Source organism: Colius striatus, chromosome 9 (assembly GCF_028858725.1).
Source record: "Colius striatus isolate bColStr4 chromosome 9, bColStr4.1.hap1, whole genome shotgun sequence".
Classification (NCBI taxonomy): Eukaryota; Metazoa; Chordata; class Aves; order Coliiformes; family Coliidae; genus Colius; species Colius striatus.
Window position 1 is genome coordinate 28,564,191 of NC_084767.1, and position 18,331 is coordinate 28,582,521.

Consider the following 18,331-nt stretch of genomic DNA (forward strand, 5'->3'; position numbering starts at 1 on the left):
AGTTTGTGACATCACACTACACTGTAACTTCTTAACCAAAATCTAACCTTCAGCTCTAGTAATCAACAGTCTGGCATTTCCTAGTATGCTCTAGTCACCTTACATCTCTTTTGCGTAGGGATAAATGTGGTCGGACACAAAAGAAGGAGAAAAATACAACCAAGCTGGAGGTCATCAAAAAAGACCAGACAACATCGACAACTCATATAAATCACATCAATGCCATCAAAGGGTCTTTAAAGCTGGAGGATAAGTCACAGTTATATACACCAAAGATTTCCTCATACAGCACTCAAAGAAAGATGTCCATAGACATGGATGATGGAAAATCAAGAGATAATTTTAAAATATACATAGAGGACGCTTCTTATCAGTCATCGTGTCAGACTGGTCAGTTAAGGAATTTGACCCATTCATTGGAGCCTAATGCTGGAGTGAGGCATTTACAGCAGCCAGTACATAGTAACAGTACTATTTCTCAGGCTCCTAGGGATAGTCAAGACCAAACCAGGTACCTTTCACTGAAAGAGGAGATGTATGGGCTTTCCCATATCCCAGAACATCTAATGCATATTTACAATCAACCTATTGCTATTCTTCAAACCTCTGACCTTTTCCATTCCCCAGAACAACTGCATCCTGCTAAATCAGCAACTTTGCCAAGAAAGGGACAGTTAGTATATAGCCCCATGATGGAACCCATGAATCGGGACAGTTACATGCAAACGTTACCAAAAATGCCAGTGCACTCACATCCTCAGCCTTCTGCCTGCAGGGATGAAAACAGTGTGTTGGATAGTGAAGAGGGCTTATCTTCTCAAACGTCAAACTGGGGCCGGTACGCTAATAACTTACTAGAATCTGTCTCTGTTCCTGGGACATTGAATGAAGCAGTTGTAATGACTCCTTTTTCATCCGAACTTCAAGGTATTTCAGAACAAACATTATTGGAACTCTCTAAAGGAAAACCATCTCCACACCCTCGAGCGTGGTTTGTGTCCCTGGATGGAAAACCAATCGCTCAAGTGAGGCATTCTTTCATAGATCTGAAAAAGGGCAGGAAAACAGAGAGCAACGATACCAGTCTGGACTCTGGTGTGGATATGAATGAGCATCATCCTAGTAGGAAACTGGAGAGAGAGAAAACTTTCATAAAAAATATGCCACATTCTAAGATCCTTTACTTGGAAGATCTGGATCTGAGTAGCAGTGAAAGTGGGACCACTGTTTGTACTCCAGAGGACCAGGCTGTGAGGCACATTCTGGATGGAGGGAATGGGCCAATTGTAGAACAGCAGGATGAAGAAAGTCTAAGAAGAAAAACTGTATCAGGAAGTCATGAGTCTGGTATCCCTTCCACTAAAAAGAGGGATAGGCCGTCTATCACTAAAAGAGATAGCAAAACCAATATCTGGAAGAAAAGAGAGGAGAGGCCACTTATTCCTATAAATTAGAACATTATGTGCTTTGTGTTGTTGCTCTCCCTGCTGGTTATTGACCTCTTGGCTGCTTCTGTAATTCTGCAGTGTGGATTTTACAAGGGAAATGTTGTTTTCTAGTATCAGATTATTTTTTTTTTTAAACTTCAGCTGGGCAATTGATATTCAATGTGAATTGAAAACAGGGAAATGCTAAAATTTTCCAGTTCCTAATTTTGTTGGCAGTATAGGGAAGGCCCGTGTTTTGATTAGCCTGTCAATCTTGGACATACCTGTGGGAATGCATAGTAAGAAATGTAGGCACATATTTTAGATTTTGTTGTACTTGTTGCTAATGTGTTGATAGGCTAGTTAAAGCCATTCCTCAACCTTGTTCCTAATATATGTAACCATCTGTACGGTATCCTGTATGTGAAGTTTTCTAGGAATTTGTTGCTACTTCTTTATGCATTGTAAACTCTTTCATCAGTTAGTCCCATGACACCAGATGAGCTCTGTTGGATTTATCAGCAGAGCTCTACAGCATTACTGCCCTCCCTATGTGCCCATCCGTGTGCAAAAAGTTGCCATTCCATGTAGACATGGCGGAAAGTGGAAGTGTACAAACTCTGTCACTGCTGCAGTTCATGGTCCCTGCTATCTTAAGATATTGCCCATCTGCTTTGTTTTAATCTGTTTGTTATGTACTGTGGACATTGAAGACTGACATCCGCCATGAAGGGTCCACATCCAGCAGAAAAGTACTGGTTCTTGTAGCATTCAAAGCTGCTGCTACTGATACCAGTGTTGTTTTGGCTTCACTGTCAGTTTAAATCTTCTCTTCTTCATGATATTTGGCTGATTGTGCTCCATGACAGTCTTGCATCCCTGTGTATTTCTAAGTTAGACTTTGGCCAATAATGAGAAAGTAATCAAGTTTAGATGAATTGTGACTTAGAAATAGTTACATTTATCAGGAAAGCTCGGTACTGTTGCTTTTCATTTTATGTTTTAAAAAATGCAAGCTCATCAGAGGTTTTTGTGCCTACATTTTGCCAGCCTGAGCTGCTTAGGTTATGCATTGCAGAGGGGTTAAATAGGCTTTAAAAGTTGGAGATTTTAATGAGCATGAGAGAGCAGATCACAAAACTAGGTCTATAATGCAATACAAATAGTACTTATGACTCATCTCAGAGTTAAATTTACCAAAAGTCATGAATGCATGAAATGTAACTTAAGATATGTATAGAGGAAGGAAAAGGCCATCAGAATATTTTTTTTTTTAAATGTTCATCTCATCAAAGTGATCGCTTCAACTTTGGCTAACAGAAAAGTAGATGTCTCCCATAATGTGCTTCATATACTATATAGATTGTCTTTTTATGGCTTTGAAGCTGTTTCCCTGATGAAATAAGTTCCAGCATTTTGGCTTTGGCAGTTTGAATATAAATCATTCTAAAAAAGCTTTAGCAATGTTTCCTTAGAGCTTGATTAAGGTTCTATACCAAGGCCCAAACGTACAATATGTATGTCTGAATTATGGTGTGAGATGTTCTCAGTTGTCTGCTGTGTAGTACACTCAAGAGTTGGGAAATAGCTTATGCAGCTGGGCTTCTGGAAATGTTTACTCAGGAAACATTACTGTGAAATATGTTTGTTACCTTGGGATTGTCACTTGTTTGGTCCTGTTTCTAGAAGAATATGCAAGGTAGCCAGAATGGTACTAGTAATACATCAGTCCATCTTCTTCTGGTGTGCAGTTGCTTCATGGACAAAATACAATAATCCTGTTGGGTTTCACAACAACTTCATGCAGCACTACAGGCTTGGGGCAGAGTGGCTGGAAAACTGTCCTGCAGAAAAGAACGTGGGGGTGTTAACCAACAGCCAGCTGAATATGAGCCAGCAGTGTGCCCAGATGGCCAAGAAGGCCAGTGGCATCCTGGCCTGTATCAGAAATCGTGTGACCAGAAGGGACAAGGGAGCGTTTGTCCTCTTGTAGCGCTGGTGAAGCTGCACATCAAATACTGTGGTCAGTTCTGGGCCCCTCACTACATGAAGGACACTGTGGTGCTGGAGTGTGTCCAGAGATGGGCAATGAAGCTGGTGAAGGGTCTGGAGCACAAGTCTGATGAGGAGTGGCTGAGGGAGCTGGGGGTGTTCAGCCTGGAGAAAAGGAGGCCGAGAGAAGACATGATCACTCTCAAAAAGTACCTGAAGAGGAGTTGTATTGAGGTGGGGGTTGATCTTTTCTCTCCAGTAACGAATGATAGGATATGAAGAAATATGTTCAAATTGCACCACAAAAGGTTTAGAATGGATATCAGGAAGAACTTTTCACTGAGAGAGTTATTAGGCATTGGAACGGGCTGCCCAGGGAGGTGGTGGAGTCACCATTCCTGGAGATATTCAAAAGATGCACAGATGCGGTGCTGAGGGATTTGGTTTGGTTTAGTGATAAGCTTGGTAGTGTGAGGTTAGTCATTGGACTTGACGATCTTAAATCTCTTCCAACTTCAATGATTCTGTAATTCTGTGAAAGTGTAAAATATGAGATAGGTGTGCAAATAAGTCTGTGATTAAATTGACCAAAAGCATCTGGTTTAATTATATAATAATTATATAATTATATAATAATCTAGTTTAGAGGTGAAGATGGCTTGTCATTTTAGCATGGCTTTGGTACTCTGTTTAGATAACTGTAAATCAATTTTCCTGAACCTAATACATTTTCAAAGCAACTTTGACTTTTGAGGTTTAGTATTGCCCTGCTCTTAGAGTTACATCAGTTCGTATGGTCCTCATTTTAAAAAGATACGACAGAAAATCCCTGACAAACTGACATTTTTTAGGTGTTAATATTAAATTACTGTGTCTTTACTTGAAGTTTTGTTCATCAACAGTAACTTCAATATATTGCAGATTTTTTTCATTGCATATCTCAAGAAGACCTGATTCCTCAAACTTGTTTAAAAAATACAGACTACTATAAATGGCTTTATTCACGTGAGTTCAAATGAATAAAGTTTTGCACTCCATTGTTCTTGTTCTATATCAGAGTAGGCATCTGGTCACTACAGAAAAAGGATGAGATGCATTGAAAAGATCGGTTATAACTTTGGGACTTCAGAGTAAAAATGCCAGAAGATGTACTGCTGTAGTGCAGATTTTCATCTGCTCTGTTAGCTGATCAGGAGCAGAGTTTGGTTCTGTATTATCAATATAAAGGAGTTTTTGGCTGTCTGGATTAGTCACATTTTTACTCTGCACATATGGTAATGCAAAATGTCCCCTTTAAGGGTTGTGCATGTGATGCACTTCAGCTTTTAGCCAACAAAGCAAGTGAAAGAGTTTCTTGCTGCTAGACTTCCCAGTGTTAAAGATAGAGCAAAATTTTCTGAAAAAAGGGCAACTCGTCGTGTCTGTGATTAGTATCTACTGGTTTGTAGCTTGTCCCTTGCTTAATGAGGATGTGGACATTTCTTTTAGCAGAATATTTAAATTCTTTGCTGGAATGTGCACACTGCAGTTCTAGTAATAGCATTTCCAAGGCTGTGTTTAGCTGTTGCTTCTACCCATGCCAGTCAAGCAACAGCTATTTTTGTTTGCTTTGCAGATCCCATACACCAGTTTTCTGTATGTAACTTGCTGTGTTCATTGCATAATGTCTTATGCTGCTGGTTACACTTGAAAAGGCTTTTTTACAATTGAGCTTTATATTGAAAATAGTTACATAACTTGTTTTCTGTGTTGGAAGAAGAGACAACTCTTAGAATCATAGAATGGTAGGGGTTGGAAGGGATCTTCAGAGATCATCTAGTCCAACCTCCCTGCAGAAGCAGGGTCACCTAGATCAGGTTGTATAGTAACATGTCCAGGCGGGTCTTGAAGACCTTCAAGCAAGGAGACTCCACAACCTCTCTGGGCAGCCTGTTCCAGAGAAATGCTTGCGGCAGTTATATCTGCAAAGATAAATGCCACATAAGAACAGCTGATGTCCCTGAGCTCTCAGAGGAATGGAATTTTTCCTTGACCCTATAATGAATATTGAATTTTGGATTTTAAAAACTCTGTATAACTCCAAAATTCTTAGGATCATGCTTCATAGTTACATTCAGTACAGAATATATTATCTGAGTCTTCAAGTTCCAGCTGTATGTTGGACTTTGTGCACAGGAAATATGTATTACCTATTAGTGACAAGAATTCTTTTTCATTTTAGATCCTGAGTTATGAAAATGGTAATTCCAGAGGTAACCATACAGGTTATGTAACATGTGGAAAAGACAGATTTCATGACAATATTTTGTTTTTGTGGTTGAACTAATGCTTTTCTATATTTCTATATATAATTTCAACATACAAATTTATAGGAATCACTGAATTTATTTTTTAAGGGTTTTTTTTTTCTGTTGGCTCAATATTGCAGTACTAACAGAGTGCTAAAATGCTAGTGCTAAAATCAGGTCTATACGAAAAGTAGCAAGGATTTGTGACACACTGCTCTTGGAAACATTCAGAGATTTTGACTTCTGGAGGTTGATTACCTTGAGAATAATAAAGTGGGACGTGTGTCCTGGTTTAGGCCCATCAGGGAACAAAGACCACGATTAGCCTCGAGTACCGAAGAGGCTGAGAATTGCTCAAGGGCAGGGAGAGCTTAATTGCTGCTTAAGGTTCAGGACAAAACAGACCAGGCTACTCGGTTTGGGGAAGAAAACAGAAAAATAATTTAATGCACCATCAACTAAAACATACCCCCAAAACCCAAAACATAACCAAAATGAAACAACACAGAATGAAGAGTCCAACCAGCCTTTTTAAGAGCATCTTCTTGCCACACCTCCCCTTGTTATTGAGGAATCAGCCTCTAAAACTGTCTTAAACAAACAGAATTTTATTAAACCAATTATAGCAAGCGCTAAAAGGGCAAACAGCGCTGGGTGACCGGGGGAAGTTCAGCAGTTCCACCACGGCACACCTTCGGTTTATTGGCTCAAATTTATATAGGTTTTACAAATGTCCATGCTCCCAATATTCCATAACAACGATCTCTGATTGGACAGTCTCAGGTGTTCACGTGTAGATCATGCTCAGGTTTTCCCCTCTGATTGGTGAGAGGTCTAGCCGAGTTGTTATGCCGAATATGGTGTGTCTGCCGAAACTTCCAGCCCCTGTTGCATCAGCCGTCTCAATTCAGCTGAGCCACCCCTCGCCAGCATCTCAGGTCCAAAACCATTATTTCTAAGACTAACAAACAATTAACTTTCTTTGGACAAACCTTCAATTATTACAATCAATGTCCAGCAACATTGTGTTAACTAACATCCATTTAATTGATCAATAAAGCTTCATCTTTTATTACAATTCCCCCCTTCTTTTATTTCCATTTATTGATCAATTATATGTGGGCATCTTCAGACAATAATGATTGTTGATCTTCCTTATCTATTTCTTGCAAAATCATAATACGTACCTTGTCTATCCGATTCGTTACCATCCCTATAATTCAATCAATAATACAGGGTCCAACGGTCAAAGCTAATAATAATAATATCAGGGGGCCCACTATTGTGGACAACAAAGTAGTTAACCATGGGGTTTGGGTAAACCAAGTCTCATACCAATTTTTCATCTTCTCTCTTTCTTTTTTTCCTTTCCTCTATTCTTTCCCTTAATTTCGCCATTGAATCCTGGACCACTCCAGTGTGGTCTGCATAAAAACAGCATTCTTCTTTTAATGCTACACACAATCCCCCTTGTTGCAAAAAGAGGAGATCCAAGCCTCTTCTATTTTGTAATACTACTTCAGATAATGAGGTTAAAGATTTTTCTAAAGCCGTAATTGACCTTTCAGTCCTTTCCAGATCTTCATCAATTGCCACTTTTAATTCATAAATCTGTTGGCATTGCGTAATTAGAGCAGCGGTCCCGGTTCCCGCCCCGACTGCTCCCAACCCCAATAAGGTAGCTATCGTTATAACAGTAATAGGTTCTCACTTGGTGCGATACATCCTATTTTCTACACGGTCTATTATTTCTTCTGTTAGGTGATAATACATTCTTTGAAGAGTGATTATGGCCGCACAAAATTCGGCAGACTTATTAAACAATTTAAGTGATACACAAGGAGTCAGTCCTGTATGGGAACATATCCATCTGGTTCCATTAGGAGGGATTAAAAATCCATTCTTTCGACTAATGGTTTGGTTTTAAGAGCAAATTGCTCTTCTCCAAGTTGGTATATTCCCTATGCATAAGCCGCTCCCAGTTACAAACTCCATGGTTATTCCTCTTTTTTTCATTGTCCAGTCACATTGGGGAGTTGTTTGGTCATCACTATGACTATATGTACCATTTACCACTATGCCTTCATAGAAAGGTGGGTCGATGGTATAACACAGCCAGCACCCCTGAGCGGTCGTGTTAAAGGACGTATGATTTATGGACTTAAAAACTTGTTTTACTAGGTCCCATAAAGGGTTTGACTGGATCTGGGCCTCAGTTACTGGCCGTGCGGTAGTGACTATCCTTATGGATACCCCCGCAGATGTCCCCAGGGGAGCTGGGGAGGTGTTCCCTGAAACAGAAGTAGGTAGGGTGCTTTCCCTTACGACAGAAGGGGCTGTTATCAAAGGAGCCACCGGGGGTGCTAAAGGGGATTTCAGCACAGGGTTAGGTCCCACGACCCGGGGGGTTGTGGGAACCTGCTCCTTTTTTATAAAAAACATGCCTCCCCTATCTTCACCTGGTTCATAATATCGCACTCCCCAGGTTTTCCCAATGAACCACCCCATATGTTCAGGATTTGTCACATTAAGGACTATATGTTTACAACTGCCATCCTTTGCTTGCTGATTTACCTTGCAAGCATGACGGTGGCACCGGGTTCTTTTTCCCGTCGGGGGAATGCATCCACTAGGTCCCCATGCAACCTTTAAAAACTTGTCAGCATTTGTCAGAGCCCAATTTGAGGCGATAGTTTCACAACCCCAATAGACACAATAGTAGTGTCCCGGGCTATTACAGTATGAGGGCCCTGAACTGGGACACATGTAAAATCCCACTTTGTCCTGACATGGCTCTATAACTGCTAATTGGCATAATGTTGGAGTAAAAGAGGGTACCCCTGATGTGGTAACTTGTTGTATTAATTGTTGGTTTTCCCATTGATAGAAGGTCCATTTAAAAGGCTGGTGGAAACCCTCTTCCCGGGCTCAGAGCCCTGATCCCGGGGTTTTTACCCTGTCCCCCCCTGAACGGTTTGGGGGGGCAGGCAGTAGGGGTTTCAGTTAGTCTGTTCCCGATAGCTTCTGCCGTTTGTCCCTCCTCAGGACGGGTGAACTCCACACCAGTCCTTCCCTGCAAGTCCGTGGGGTAACTCACACGCATGGCAGCCCTGCACGGGCTACTCCGACGCGCATTTATCCCAAAGGCTGCAGCTCCTCTTTGCCTCTCGTGTGGGGCTGCTCTGCGGCGTGCAGGCTCTCCAACACGGCCTGGGCCATGGCCCCTCCCCACACAGTCCCTCGCCCGTCCGGGCTCACTCACACGGAGCTGCTGGTAACAGTCGGTCCTGCCATGGGTCTCCATAGGTTGCAGGGGTACAGCTGGATTCTCGCCACGGCTTGCAGAGGGGTCTCTGGTCTATTGCTTCTCCTTCCTTCCTCCTTCTCTGGCTGAAGGGTCCGTGTGGTCACCTCCATCTTGTATCACTGTTACACCTCCTGCCTCGCATTCCGAATTCCTGTCCCCTAAATAGTGATGGCAGAGGTGCCAGATTGGCCCAGCTGGGCCGGAGGTGGGTGTGAACCCAGGAGCCGGGGGAGAGTCCGCAAACTCTTTACCGGGTCTTCACTGCAACCCGCTCCCCCTGTTACTAAGCCAAAAGCTGCTCCTTGCTAAACCAGAACAACGTGCCTGAAACACCTTTAAAGTAAGCTCCTGTAAGGTGAGGGGAATAGATGTGAAAATTGTAAAGGATATAGCTTCTTTCTGGTGCTTGTTTCCAAATTGGGAGCAATTCTTTTTGAAGAACACAAATGTTTGTAAGAATTATGCCTCAGTTTGGTCCGGTTCCAGCTCTTGAGATTCTGTGACTCTTCACAAGACACTTCTTGAGCTGTTGGCTTTTCCCAAAAATAAAAGACACATACCTGTACATAAAATTTCAGATGGAAGGTTTCAGGTAGATACAGAACACTAAAGACCAAATATTTAAGGTGAAGGGCATTAAGAAACTTCAGGATGGTTTGCTTGCCATGTTTGCAATACATGATGTTGAGATTCTTCTTGCAGAAGGATATACCAGTTCCAGGTCTCACCTGTTTTTCATAAGGTGGTTAGTGGAATTAGCCAAGGCTTGTTTTTGCAGATAAATTCATGTAGCTTAGATCAGTGTTTTGATGGATCGTAAATTGAGGGAAGTGATCAGGCTAAATGGTATGTGGCTCTGTGCATGTTAATCTGGATGTGTTACCTGGAATAAGCTAATTAACAGCAATTTTCAGATTGTTAACAAATGCTACATATTTCAGAAATTTGGAAAAGAAGCGGAAATCACTTAAATTCCATTTTATAAACAGGGAAAAAATCCTTATAGTACTGTAAGAAAATACAACAACTCTGGTATCAGCAAAACTGATTTGATCATTAGGGATACTATTTACCAATGTAGAGTTAGAGGTGATGCACAAAAAATAATCCAGGATGTAAGAATGTTTAGTTATCCATTTTGATTTTATGCAATAATTTGTACCAAAGAGGATGAAATGAATGGATACCAATCTAAAATCTTCTCATGAACAAGTGAACCAGGTTAATATGATTGATGTAACACTGCAAATTACTGTGCAAAGACAGTACACTTCATTGTTGTCTCATACTTTGTATTAGGAAAATCTGAAGATAAATTGGCCTGCTGAAGTACCTTTTTCTTTCATCACACTTATTTTATCAGTGGGACACCTGACTCTCTGAAAAGCACATTATGGGGTTTTTTTCTGTTAGCCAAAAAACCCTCAATTTGTACTGAGAATGATGTAGCTTTTATAGTATTTTAAAAGGCATACCTAGTGGGTTTTATGTTGGAATACCAACTCTTGCATGTTGATGATGGTGGTAATTGTTGTAAAACCTGGTTTTTTGTATTTTACGTTTGAAAAGAAATTTAAAAAATATATCTTTAGCCATCTGAACAGTTGTATCTTCTAAAAATGCATATTTGGTATCTGATTCAACTTATGAAGAGTAAGCATCCTGAAGTCACTGGATTTACATGTATGAAACTGAGAGTTTAACTTCAAAATTGAAATTATTATGTTTTTATATATTTAAAAAAATATAAAAATCCTTTTTTCAGCTGCTAACCTTCCCTGCCAGTAGAAGCAGAAAATGTACGGAGATAAGTACTTTAATTCTTATTTTCTAGAACCAATTTTTATCTCAATTTGGAGACTAACTGGCATTATTGATATAAACCAAACTTCTGATTTGTTTTTTTAAATTCAATGGAATTATGCAAAACACAGTACAATGCCTACAGAGTTAAAAATGAGAATACTTTTATAGTAGTTTGTACTAATTTGTGCCACACTTCTAACAGTAGGCAACTACATTTGTGTTACAGAATTTATATGAAAGATCGTTTAAAAGACTTCAATCTGAGCTTCATTTTATTTTAAAAGCAGTATTCAGCATGTTCTAAGTACCAAAAAAAGAAAAAGGCTTCAAGTTCCTTTTTCAAGACTGACAGGGGAAACTGTGTCATTATTTATAGTATTAGCACTCTCAGCTTGAAAATTATTTTACCAAATGTTTTTTTGTTTGTTTAACGAACAATCCTATATTCCCCTGCCCTGAAATGTACTGGTACTTTATTCCTCAGTTAACTGACTTGGTTCCTTTGAAGCACTTGTTGCACTTCAATACATGTTAGAACAGTAATATTTTTACACCTTATTGTCTAGAAAGGCACTTTTTAGTGCTCATTATAGTGTGGAGTACATAAGTCTGGCTCCAAGATGCTGAAAGATCAGTGAAGTGATGGTACTTCCTGTGCTCACCACCTTGCACATTGGAGCCTTATATTCAACAAACACTTAATTACTTTGGCAATCATTTTCAAAACACACTCTAGTATGGATATTGTACATGTAAAACGTTCTTAATATTCAACATCCTGCTTTTAAGTATTTCTACCTTTTTTATATTTTGTCAGAGGTGTCTTTTCATCTCTATTTACTACAGTATCAGTGTATCTGTTGCTGGAAATGTAACTAAGATTTGTAAAATGTTATAGCTTATGCAATATAATAAAAGTTTTTAAAATTCATCAGTGTCTTACCTTTTTTTATTTTTATTTTTAAGTTATATGCTGTGTAGAGTCATACCTCTCTCACTTAAAACTTTTTTTGCTAAATATCACTAAACTTGTTTGCTCTCATCACCATAATTCCAATGACAAAATAATGTTATCCTTAAGTTTACCAATTCCAATTCACTCACAATCTCTATTCCATTTCTACTGAAGAAACACATCTATATCCACCTGAAATATAAAATATGTTCCTTAGTGCATCTGAGATTATCCCATGTGTCCATTGATTTTTGTCACAATTGGAAAGGCATATCCAGATAAAAAATATTATTTCAGATTTTGTTCTTATGTCTAATCTGTCTCTTCTCCATTCTTTTATTTAGAGACTTTCCCTTGCCCTGCAAACAAATAAAAGATTATTTCCATATGTCTGCACAGTACATAAAACAGAAGCATCAATTACAACTGCAAATAAGCTCCCAAGTACTGAAATCCAAGTAGAAGAGCAAGGCAATTCTGTAATATTGAGGAGTTAAACTGAACTTCAGAGTGCAATGTCCTGTTCTTAATTGTATCTAATACTAGTATTTCTCAAGACTTTTCTAAGCTTCGCAAAAGCCATATTTCAGTATTTTCACCATTGTTCAGACACCCTGCAAGACTGCAGAAAAGTTCATTGCAAAGGTTCACCTACCCTGCAGAGCACTTGCATGTGCTCTATGATCACTTCTTTAATGCTTAGAGAAGCTACAGTCTTGTAGTAAATGTCTGGGGTATTTTCTTACTTTCACAGAAAAACTTTATTTTCAATCTTCCTGAGAAGTCATTATATTTAGGAAAAAAAAACCAAACAGAAAAACTTTGCAAGTCCATTAGGTTCTTTAAAATAGATGGAGTGAACATTCTTTGTACAGGAAGCTAAAGAAATCTCAGGAATTTTGTTTCCAATCCAAAAAAAGATTACAGTATTTTCTGTCATAGTTCACTTATTTAAAAAATTGGATATCTAGGTCATCAGCTGATCTGTAAGTGCAAATACTTAAATCAATATAAAAGTTTAACATGTTCTAGGTCATCATAGAAAACACAAAATCCAAACTACAGATTACTAATTTAATAAGAGTTAAAGTATGTAGGAGCAGATTATACTTGTTTGTTTGTTCTTAACAAGTTGTTAGATGTGCTATCACACTTTGATTTCTATTAAAACATAATGAAAGATAACTGGAAAAAGTCAAGTTGCAAATCTGGCAAAGCTTCAACAAAATGTTCCTTTTTCTTAGACTCTTAGAATAAAACTTTAAAAATGGCAGGCTCTTATTGCACATGTTTTTCAGTTCTATCAACGGTGTTGGCAACTGTTTTGAAATACTTCTATTTCTCATTCATTCGAGCTTTATATTTACATTTATTGCAGGTATTTAGGTTTAATTCTTCATTACACTAAGTGGGAATCTACGTCTTAGAGAAAAATAGAAGTATTAAAATATGAAAGTACTAAAATTTATTTATATTGCCATTTAGAAGAATTCTTTGGCTTGGGCATATGTACATGATTGAAAATGGCTAAGTGGGTGGTTCCTGTGTACTGTTTAGAGGCTTTGCTCCTCTTGAGCATTAATTATCAAGGACACCATAGCAGACCTTACAGAACATATCTGATACCATTAATAGGTTTATTTCCATCTTGCTTTTATAACTATTGCACATTTGGAAATAATACATTTGATACTGTTTCTTTCAGCAATAATGTTAAAATGAGTCTAGCTTAATTTATTACATCTGATTAAGAATCATTACCTAAATGATCTTTGAAGAATAAAAAAGCTTTCTGTATTTTACATTTGAATACTTCACTTGATTGAAGATTAAAAACTTGCAAATAAGAAATAGTGACAGTTTTACAAGAATATGGCTATTTCTCAATACATCTACACCAGACAATTTCTCTATTTAAGGATATTTAATATGAACATTTCTAACAGCATTGAACAGCACTGAATTATTTTTTATACTAGAGAGAGTTCATAACATCTGATTAATTGCTTGTTAATTTGTTTCTTGGTCTCTTAAGAAATCCTGTGTATGGAGTTTAAGTAAGAATATAGGTGTGTTTTCTAAAGCAAGACAGTCATGAGCTGGTATGCGGTGGAATTCCTTCCAACAATAAATCCATTCTTGTTCTAAAGTTCAGATGATTGATTATGTTTAGGTGGTGGTCTTGTTAGGAGCCTCCATTGATGGCTGGCATTTCCAACATTCTTATTGTCCTTTTCAGGAATGGCTTGATGTGCACAAATTCATTTAGAAATTCAACTCTGTGGGTTATCTTAGAATTGTGGAATTATTACAGACATTTTTTAAAAGTAACTACTTCGTATTGTCACAATGAAACTGATGCTGGCTTCTCAAAGTGTTATTTATGTCATCCTTTCTAACAGTACTGGACCTCCCAGAAAAAGCTGTATAGAGGGTCACTTGGACATCTACCATTGTTCTGATCAGATTCTCCTAAAAGCAGGTTGCTAAAAAATCTCAAATGCTTAGAGGACTTTGGCACATCTCTGTTAGAAAGTTTTCTGAAGCTACCTTAAAACTTTTGATGTATATTCAGATGATACTTGCTTGAGAAATAATCCATTTTCAGATAGACAAATTCTGGTTCCTCTGTCTTTGCAAGTTTGCTGAGACATGAGTGACAGCCTGTTGGGTAGTTTCCAATATGGCTGGTGTATATTTCAAAGTCAGAGCATTGTATAGAACATATTCATCAATAGGACATGTTTCTCTGCTGCAGTAGACAACTATCCATACATTCCCTATGAAACTTAGAAGGAAAGTCAGCTGTTGCATAGTATTTCTTAGCTAAATATAGGTCTTGCATTTAACTGTAATTCAGAGAAGCCTCTCTGGATGTTACAAGTGCAAACCCAGAGGAACTTCAGTGATAGCTAGAGGGCGATGTTGCTTATGTATAGAATTAATATAACCTAAGTTTTGGACACTGACAAGCTAAAGAAAGTTAGTTAAAATTGTACTGACTGCTGTAAACTGGATATTGAAATCCCACTTTTAAAGGTGCTGCAATATCAAATTACTTAAGGGTAACAGGTAATATAATTACATATATATTCACTACTATAAGATGATGACTCTGCTAGCCCTCCCTTTCAGTTTAATTCCTTTTTTGATTCTGTTCCTTATCAATTCTGGACTTAAAGGGCAGTAACTACTGAGATTGTAATCAGCATCCTATAAGTGAATAAGCAGTTTGCTGAAACAGTAAGCTAGCTTGAGTAAATAAATCCAGAAAGGCCTGTCTTCTGTGAACTTGGTTAAAGGTGCTGGTACAAACTAGCAAAGATGAATTTCACAGGCTGGCTGTGTAATATGTGTTTCCAAATTCTGGAATTTGCTCCAGGTTTGCAAAAATCTCACCTGTAAGTAAGCTTGGCTTCTCTTTGCAAAAAGCATCCTGAGACAGATGAAAGTTCCACTGGGAGATGTTTGAAGTGATCAGCTGCTCAGAGGATGTAAATGGGCCTCTCAAATACTGATAAGGTGCTAACTGACACTGATTAAGAATCAGAATCTGGTTATTTTGGCCTCAGCTGATAAACTACAAAGCTGAACAGGCAATATTGCATAATTTCAATATCCCACATGATCTAAATCTTTGCAAAATAATCTGGCTTAATGTTTTTTAAAATTTAAACTTGTTCAAGATGATCTGCTCTGCAAGATGCTACTGAGTTCTTCCAGAATGTATCAGAATTGGAAGACAAGTACCACATTGTTCAGAGGTAGTTCTGTAGAAAAGTAAGCTGTAGATAATGGTGAAGAGTATCTGGATTGTCACTAATAGCTATAAAACATACATATCCCTCATGCAACTTCTGTTTCTAATGTTATTTACCTTGTCTACGCTCCAAGAATAAGAATGCAGACTACAGGAACAAGCTGATTCATTGCTAGCAGAGAATTATGTATCAGAACATTTAACTGTTCTGCTTCTTGCTGATGATTTGTAACATCTATTTTAGCTGCCATTTCTAACCATATGTTTTCCTTAAAGCAGATGCTAAGACTGAAGCATGCAGTCAAGCAAGGATGTGAACTGTCAGACTAGCGACCCTTACAACTGATGCCTTAGGAGTTCCATCCAATGCGCTATGCCAGGGATGACAGTGTCAGAAGTCCAATGTGCTACAAGTTAACAGGCTATTTAATGTTCAGAACATTTTCCCTTCTTCCCTTGTGATCACATGCCAAGGGTCTTACACGCTGACCAAAGTGAAAGCTATTCAAACAAAGTCTACACTGGGTACTCGGGGCAAGTAAATTACTATGTTTACTAGTTAGAATGATAGGTAAAGATTTTACAGTGTTCTTTGGGGTACAACTAGTCCTAAAAGAAAACAAAACTCAATAAAGTCAGAGAAACAGCAACTAAAGCTGAATAATGCATCAGAATAATTTATCCCTTGAGAAAAGTTTCTCTTCAATAGTATCTTAAATTACTGAATGGGTTAACCAGTCTCTTAAACCAGAGCTGCTCTGAAAGTCAATTCAGTGGTGTTGACATTAGTGTAACAGTCATGCACAACCAAACACAGTCTAGAAAAATAAACTAGTGTGTTCATTTAGCCTGAAGAGTTGCATAATGTAAGCCATTAGATTTTATGCAATAACTTCTACATCAGTTTCTCTGAACAAATGCTAGAGAAGTTTTCATGACCTTTTGAAACCTGAGCTCAGAATTCATAACCCAAATATTGTGATCTCTTGCTAAATTACCTTAGTTTTGAAATTGTGGGATTGTATCTTGCTCTGTCTAAGATTATAGACTCTAAATCTCTTCCTGTAATCTACTTTGCATAGCAATTGATATTCCTGTAGTTTTTAATTATAAGCGATTCATATTTTAATAAGTATCTCATTCTTTCCAGTTTTCTTTTTGTTTATTTGATAAAAGTGTAAGGTAAAGATACAAGGCTGATCAGCTAATAGTGCTGATGTTTTTACGTGGTATAGAAGAATGACTGCTTTATCTGTGTTGTAGACACATGTTCGTAGTCTATGGGTAGAGAAATTTCAGTCTTTACTTAGGATAGCACCAGTTCATTTCTAAGATGATTCTGGAATGTGAACCTGTAATCCCTTCTGAAAGATTTTTGCATACTGACCTTTTAGGCATTCAGTTACTACATCAAATAGTAGTGTTTTTCTGGTGAAAATCCTTGTGCCCTGATGAGGCAGATAGAAAGATGAACAAAAGCTTTTTCTTTCTATCTGTATCATCTGTTTAATTTCTGTACAATAAAGCTGCCAGATAAATTTTGATCATTGCATTTGTTATTTCAAATATTTTCGAGTGAAAAACTGGTAGCATTTTTTAAAAAATACTGTTAACTGCAGGATATTTTCACTGTGAAAAATTAAAATATTGTTTCAGTACCTTTACTGTGAGTTTCTAAACTACGTGAAGATAATTACTTGGTTTTCTAGGTATATTTAATTTTAACTATGTTAGGATGACTTGTTGCTTTATTAGAAGTGCTAATACTTACCTGAAGTACTTAAAAATATTTTTATTGAACTTTTTTCAAATACTGTTAAGATACTGTTAAAAGAACATTTCACATTGTCATAATAGGTAGTACAGAAAAAGACAAGCATCTTCTCGGGAAGACACAGTAACTCTCCTTCAGAATTATTTCCTGTTTAAAGCTTTTAGATGTACCTGCTTGGGTTGTAAATTTTCGAACTCTCCATTTCTTATGTCTCTTACGGAACATGCAAAAGTACTTGAGACAAATTGAACTCAAGATACAGAGAACAAACAGTCTTGTAAATGATGAAGAGAGGGGCTGAGAACCCCAAACCCACAAACAACTAACTTGAAAATGCTTTTCAAACTCCAAAGTATTAAGCCTTGAACCATCTTTTGAAACACAATAATAAACATTATTTCCATAGTATAATTCATGGTGCTTGTGAATTGAATGTATTTTGCTCCTCAGTCAAGACTCATAAGGCTAATCTCATAACCAAATGTTGACACTTCAGTGAAACACTGAAGGGCCTTCCTTGAATTCTCCTTATTTTCACAAGGAGAAAATGATGCAAGGTAGTAAATTCCTCTGCTAACAGCCAGCTTCAGCAAATTCATCTATTCTCTGAAACTCAATCTTGGTACAGTTCTGATATCATGTGTCATTATATTCCATAGCCAGAAACTAGTTACAAATTCTAGTGATAAGATGAAAACCTGTTCACTGATTTCTACAAAAGTTGTATTGCCTACACAAAACTTCAGAATGTAAGAGGTTCTACAATGTACTCCAGATGGAAAAATGCAAGCTAAGTTCCGAGTAAGTACCAGGTGTTTGGTTTTTTTTGTAAATATATTTCTTTTAAAAAAAAATATCTTCTTGAATGATAGCCATTCTTTATGGTTCGTTTGTATTTAGCTGCTTTGTTATGGCTTGGGAAAAGATCTTTAATTATTTTGTAGAATGCTTACACCATTTGTCGTGTTCGAATTTCTGCAGTTCTGGGAAAGCAAACAAAACAGTTGAGAATCTATCATAAG

The 18,331-nt window shown here is 37.8% G+C and overlaps 1 protein-coding gene across 2 annotated transcripts in view; it reads left to right on the forward strand.

Moving 5' to 3' along the window:
* Positions 1-11,751, forward strand: part of FAM171B (family with sequence similarity 171 member B) — a 42,867-nt gene extending 31,116 nt beyond the window's left edge. For both annotated transcript variants that reach the window (XM_062002466.1, XM_062002467.1), the window contains exon 8: positions 119-11,751. In XM_062002466.1, coding sequence (XP_061858450.1) covers positions 119-1,454 — 1,336 coding nt within the window. In that variant the 3' untranslated portion in view covers positions 1,455-11,751. The remainder of the gene's footprint in view (positions 1-118) is intronic.
* The last annotated feature ends 6,580 nt before the right edge of the window (positions 11,752-18,331 follow it).